The sequence below is a fragment of the Genypterus blacodes genome, unplaced genomic scaffold, assembly GCF_046128005.1.
Source record: "Genypterus blacodes isolate CSIRO-AG114 ecotype Tasmania unplaced genomic scaffold, CSIRO-AGI_Gbla_v1 ptg000222l_1, whole genome shotgun sequence".
Lineage (NCBI taxonomy): Eukaryota > Metazoa > Chordata > Actinopteri > Ophidiiformes > Ophidiidae > Genypterus > Genypterus blacodes.
In genome coordinates this window covers 258,893-265,069 of record NW_027467021.1, presented here as the reverse complement: position 1 = coordinate 265,069, position 6,177 = coordinate 258,893, and the positions used below count along the sequence as shown (strand labels likewise).

The 6,177-nt window shown below is 45.4% G+C and overlaps 1 protein-coding gene across 1 annotated transcript; it reads left to right on the top strand.

The window, feature by feature from the left end:
* The first annotated feature begins 834 nt into the window (after positions 1-834).
* Positions 835-5,832, top strand: vgll2a (vestigial-like family member 2a). Its single transcript, XM_076170538.1, has 4 exons — positions 835-1,078; positions 2,999-3,248; positions 4,591-5,091; positions 5,789-5,832. The coding sequence occupies exons 1-4, from the start codon at positions 1,001-1,003 to the stop codon at positions 5,830-5,832; spliced, it is 873 nt and encodes a 290-aa protein (XP_076026653.1). The 5' UTR covers positions 835-1,000.
* Positions 5,833-6,177: the final 345 nt, after the last annotated feature.

The following is a 6,177-nucleotide window of genomic DNA, read 5'->3' as shown; positions in this document are numbered from 1 at the left end:
GTTATTGGTGTCGTTGTGCGTGACCCTGTGGCTTTTGGTAATAGCACCTAACTGGGAGCAAAGTATTTGACCTTTGACCTGCTAGAGGTTGGAAGGCCACTGAGGGACTGTGTGAATTACATTCCTCCCATTGGTTGCTTTGATTTGTTTACTCATTCAATTAGAGCCAAGTGTCCATCAGGAGATAACAAGGTTACCAGATCAAAACAGAACCACTTACTTTACTGAAGCCTCAACACAATGATTCATGTTTAGGCACATTTACACAACATAGCAAATGAAATGATCAGATACACAGCATACACACAAATCAGGCCATTTTACTTAAATTCTCCTCTAAACTGGGGGATCATAAACATTCTATGGACATACAGTGTGTTGTAGCAGTACATCACAGTAATCGGGGTTGTGGTGTACAAACTTTAATCATAATCCGTGTAAAAGGACATTTTAGGAAAAACAAAACACTATTTGTACATTTCTAGATATTACAGATCCTTTGCCTTATTGAGAGAATGAGCACAGATGTTTGTTTTGATCCTACAGTGTGTGTTCAGTTTGGTAGCTCCAACTTTGCAAACACAATCAAATTATTTGTAATTGTAAAAGTAATAAAATTCGTGTTAAACGAACTTGTGAAGTGAATCATATCATATATTTGTGTTTGCAGCTTTTTAGTTTGGCCGTAATTAAGAAGCACATTAAGGCTGAGAGGGAGCTCGGCTTGTGATTGGCTGGAGGGAGGGGTCAAACTGTGAATGGGTGTGTGTTCGTAAGCGTGTGTTTTGTACGTGTGTGTGTTTGGTATATGTGTGTGTTTGTGTGTGTTGGGGGGGCTTCGCTTGGCTTCTCCGGGCCGCTGTCCAGTGCGTAAAGACGCAGCGCCGCAGAGCCTCTCCAGCTGCCCGGCGTGGATCTAAACCTCCGTCCCGCTCCGCGCTGCGCTCCGAGCTCGCTCCGCGCTAAATGACGCTGAGCTCCTCTGCGTGACTCGATCGCCATGAGCTGCTTGGATGTGATGTACCAGGTGTTTGCTCCTCAGCCTTACTTCAGCTCCTACAGCCCGTATCACCACCAGGTACCGACTCTTCCTCTTCTTCTTGTTTTTGAAAACTTTACGCGTCACACACACTTTGCGCAGGTGAAGCGTAAAGCGGCGTCATATCTGTACGAATGTGCGTTAAAGTTCATTAGTCAGCTCATTCAATCTGTATCAAGAAGTAAACCATCCATCCACGTGGTCTCCTCTTAAAACTCTCGCTTTCTTATAATATCGATTTAATCTCTTAATCTAGTTAGAATTTTTAAAATATCTCTTTGCGATCATTTTTTTTCCAATTGTCTGAAAATCTTATTCTCCAAAAATCTTATTGTAAATTGTTAAAAAAGAATGTTGAAGCTTAAAAATAAGATTTATGGGATTTGATAAAATTGTCTTATCTCTTGTAAAGGTGTTATCAATGATCATTAAATATTAAAACTCAAAAAATGAACCCTTACTGTACTTTCCTTATCACAGCCACACACTCGTCCAGTAAACCTAAAGCTATTCTGATTTATGTACAATAAATCAGAATGTGCTCATGGAAAAGTTGAGTTTGTCTCCGGATCCTTCCACGGTTCTTTATTCATGGGACAGAATAGCAAAAGTCTTGTTGAATAAATGCTTTTGTCGATTTTTCCAATTTCATACCAAAGCTAAAAATACATGATGACAAAAAAAAAAACCTCTCAGTTTCAGATTGAGCTTTAGTTGAGCCAAAACATGACGCGCTTTATATTTATGAAAGCGTCTCAGTTGTTGTTGATATAACTGGAAAATCTGAAATACTGAAAGGTTTTAGTGATTGAGGGTCAAATAGTGGCAGATTCTGATTCATCATAATAAGAAAATGTCTTTTCTATCTAAGAGTAATTTATTTGAAAGTGTAGAAAGTTGACCTTGGGTTTTTGTGCAAACTTGAAATTTAGAGTTTGTGAGAATCCGTTGATATCAAACATATTTGTGCAGCAGATCTACATGTCATGATCTCATTCTGTCCCTTTCAAATACTTGATTTGTGTTTGAAGCTGAGTTTGTGCCTCTTAGCGCTCAGGCTGCAGGTTTTTGTGAAGTCTTTCCGGGATTTTTCGCTCGGTTAAAACCTCTCAGTCAACATTCAGGCATATTTCACATAGTGTCAAAACACACTGTGTCTGTCACCTGCACAGCCTGCGGATCAGCCAGAGCCACACACACACACACACACACACGCACACACACACACACTGCTCTGCTTTTTACACATTTCATCAAATCTGAATTTAAAGAACACCGTTGGATAAATTTCCCACCATGATTGTTTTATTTATATTATTATTACCAAACCTTTGTGTGTGCACAGTGTGTCACATGCAGTGTGTGTGTGTGATCTAACACACATTGGAACATGAGCGAGTGTGAAGCAGGTAATCATCATTCTAATCTGTCTAAGAGGAAATGATGTTGAAAGAAACGTAAACAGATATAAACACAAATAAATATGAAGAAATGTAGTTATTAGTTGTGTTATTTGTGATGAATGTGTTGTTTCAGTTGCATTTACATCGTTATCAGTATAAAGTCTGTTCAAGTGTAATTCAGCAAATTGAAGCTACAATAGGATGCATATTCCACCTTTACTGTTCTTAGGAGAAAGGAGAAAATGCAACTTGTTATTTGATATGAATCTTCTGCAGAGTTAAGAATCTCATTTCTTCCACAAACATAAACAAAAAGTTGCCTGCATGAAAGCTCAGAGTAGATGAACTTGTAAGAGAGACTGAAGGCGTACGAGCCAGGGACCTTATCCAGGAGGCCGACACGCTTCCTCACAGTGATGTTCCAGTATGTTCCAGTATGTTCCAGTATGTTCCAGTATGTTCCATCACTCACCTCTGCTCGCTTCTGAACCTGAGACTGAGCCAGGCTTTTGTTTCTGACATAAACACTTTCTGAATCTGCTCATCTCCGTTTCAGAAACTGGCCTTGTATTCCAAAATGCAAGACCCCCAGGACAGCGGCAGCCGCCTCGGCATCTCGGCCCCCGCGGCCATCAAAGAGGAGGACAAGGATCTGCCGCCGGGGGCCGAGTACCTGAGCTCCCGCTGCGTCCTGTTCACCTACTTCCAGGGCGACATCAGCGCCGTTGTGGACGAGCACTTCAGCCGAGCTCTGAGCCAGCCGGCCGCACCGTATCACTCCTCCACCAGCCACAAGGCCGTAAGAGGTGTGTGTGTGTGTGAGCGCCTGTCTGCCTGTGTGTGTGTGTGTGTGTGTGTGTGTTAGTCTTTTCCTTCAGAAGTGTATCATTGTCAGTGGAGCATCAGGGGACGCTAAAATTCTCGAATCGGGAAATGGTTTGAGGGTTATCAGCTCTTAGCAGGTGAATATGTATTCATTACCACAATGAGATGTGTGTATTATATATATCAATATAATTCATAGTCGGCTTCCAGCAATTGTCGATCACTCGTTGACACCGGGTCGTTATCATAATGTAGTAAACGCATCAGTTGGTGGAGTTTCTCATTCATGTTCCTGTTGAGATCTGCGAGGGCAAATCTTTACGGCGGCTGACAGAAGCACAACATTACATCTGGAGTCATTCATTTATTTTGCAGCTAAAAGTTCCTTTGTTTTTCATTCAATGGAGCCGTTTTCTCCTCACGTAGAATTGAAGACAGAGCGGTAAAAAGCTTCTCAAACGGCTGGTTGATCAATTAAAATGCCGCTGGGTGAAGCGATCACTTTGCCTCATCAGATGGAGGCAAACCAAGGCTGCATTCACACTAAAGGCCTCCATGTTCACTACAGCTGATTGACTGATTCTCCGTTGCTCCTTTTTTTTCAAGCGGCCGGCGTTTCAGCCACAAAACGCCACACGGATGCAAATGAGCCTGCAGTAATTACACGCCAGCCATTGTGTGTGATTTGTGTGAAGTGTCTTCCTGCAGGTCCGCCGTGACGTTGTTACATTCACACACACACACACACACACACACACACACAGACGGGAGGATTAGAGCGCTCCTCACTCCGCGGCTCCAGCACGTGCCGCGGCGGTCGCTGGCTGCGAGTTAGGACTCGAGTTCAGTCGACCTGCCAACGCGGTTTGAAAGCACGTGATCGCCTCAATCGGCCTGAATCAGATCTGTTTCCACACACACACACACACACACACACACATGATCCAGGCTCCGAAATAGATCTGAGAATATGTCATCTAACTCCACACACACATTAATGTGAACCTGGGGCACCGCTGCAGAGGGATGTTTTGTTTACTTCCTTCACACACAGCCTCCAAATACACACACATTTCCAAATTCTGTTCTAATTACACATCCGGGTCATGCTGTGCACACTGAGTGAAAACACATCTTTTAAGGGGCTCTGTACACTTGACTATGTTGTTTGTATTTTGATGATCTGTCCGTATGAAGAGACATTTAGATGTGACAGTGTGTGTGTGTGTGTGTGTGAGACTTTAGTGTTGTAGATTGAATGTAATTTAATTGCGTTTAGGTCAAACATATTTGTGAATATACTAATTGTTTGTGTCTTTGCAGATGGATCGTTCCCCATGAGCCAGAGAAGTTTCCCTCCCTCCTTCTGGAACAGCTCCTACCAGCCGTCCGTCTCCTCCGCCCTGGGCAGCGCTCTGTCTGCCCCCCACGCCGAGCTCTCCTTCCCGGCGGACCCGTACTCCTCCGCCTCCCTGCACAGCCACCTTCACCAGCCCAGCCCGGACTCCTGGCACCCGTCCCATCACCACCACCACCACCATCACCACCACCCTTACTCGCTAGGCGGCGCTATAGGCACCCAGAGCTCCGCCTACCCGCGCGCGGGCATGCACGAGATGTACGGCGCGGCGTTCGACCCTCGCTACGGCTCGCTGCTGGTGCCGTCGGTGCGGTCGCACCACCGCTTGACCTCGGGGAGCTCGGTACCGGGACCCAGCGCCTCACCCTGCGAGCTGGGGGGGAAGGGGGATTCTGGGACGGGGTCGGCCTGGAGCGGCGCCTTCGCCGGAGCCGGAGCTGAGATCGGACTCAACATGGACGCAGGTATTGGCCGTTATTCAAAAGTATGACAAACCACCCCCCCCCCCCCCCTCCAGTGTGTTATCAGGTATAATGGGGCTCAGTGTGAAGCCGCCACATGATTCCATTCCAACCCAAGCTTGTTGTTGATGGACGCATGTTTGTCACAGCTGTCATCATGTGGACAGAACCATTAAAAGGAGGTTTAGGCTTTAAGTAATTCAGTTATAAAGTTGTTCCATGGTTTAATCTTATTTATTCTTATTAAAAAGGACAATGCTCTTACCTTGACCCATTTGTGAGAAGTTGACCCAAAAATCAAGGAAATATGAATTAACATTCAATTAAAGAGATAAAAGATGAAGCAGCAAACTAACTGAGCTCCTCAGTGTAAAGTTTACATGTTTACATGTTCTAAAGAAGGGATTTAGACTCTAAGGTGAAAAAGCTCCTTAACTAAGTGAATGTATCCGCCTGCCTCAGATCGATTTACCACAAGAGGTTCAGACCAACAGACTTGTGTGTCAGTCGACATCTTAACATCGTCTGTCAGCTTCCCTTTCTGCTGCTGTCTTGCTTTCATCTCTTCCCTGTTTCCTCCTGCTTTTATCAACTTGACGTTTGCCCTTCTTTTCCTAATCTCCCTTCTCTCGCTCTCCTCCTCCTCCTCCTCCTCCTCCACTGCCTCTTCTTTTTCCTCCTTTCTCTCCTCCGCCCTCAGGTCTGCAGGCACAGGATAAGAGCAAGGATTTGTATTGGTTTTAGAGCTGCTGAGGACTCTTCTCTCCTACTTCACCAGGTCGCTCTGTAGCCTCTTTCCTCCTCTCCTGCTTTGCTCTGCTCCGATGAGACGACACCACACACAAACTGACACATGCCACAGACAGAAAGTTATCAGTCAGACAGTGGTTTCTCTGCCGTAATGCGCTTGTGGTCTGCTTGCAGCTCTGCGTTACGGCGGAGCGTGCGGCGCTAACGCAGCCCTGCTGAGCTGAACGCTGACAATGGTGGATATTAAAACGAGCGCGGAAACAAAAAAAAGCGGACTGGCAGAGAGCAGAGGGGAGTGGAGGCTCCGGGGAGGGGGACAAAGACGAGACTCTTTGTGCT

Coding starts and splice junctions, on each gene's coding strand:
- vgll2a (XM_076170538.1), top strand. CDS start 1,001: ATGAGCTGCTTGGATGTGATGTACCAGGTGTTTGCTCCTCAGCCTTAC. Junction 3,249..4,590: donor CAGCCACAAGGCCGTAAGAG/GTGTGTGTGTGT, acceptor GTGTCTTTGCAG/ATGGATCGTTCCCCATGAGC. Junction 5,092..5,788: donor CGGACTCAACATGGACGCAG/GTATTGGCCGTT, acceptor CTCCGCCCTCAG/GTCTGCAGGCACAGGATAAG.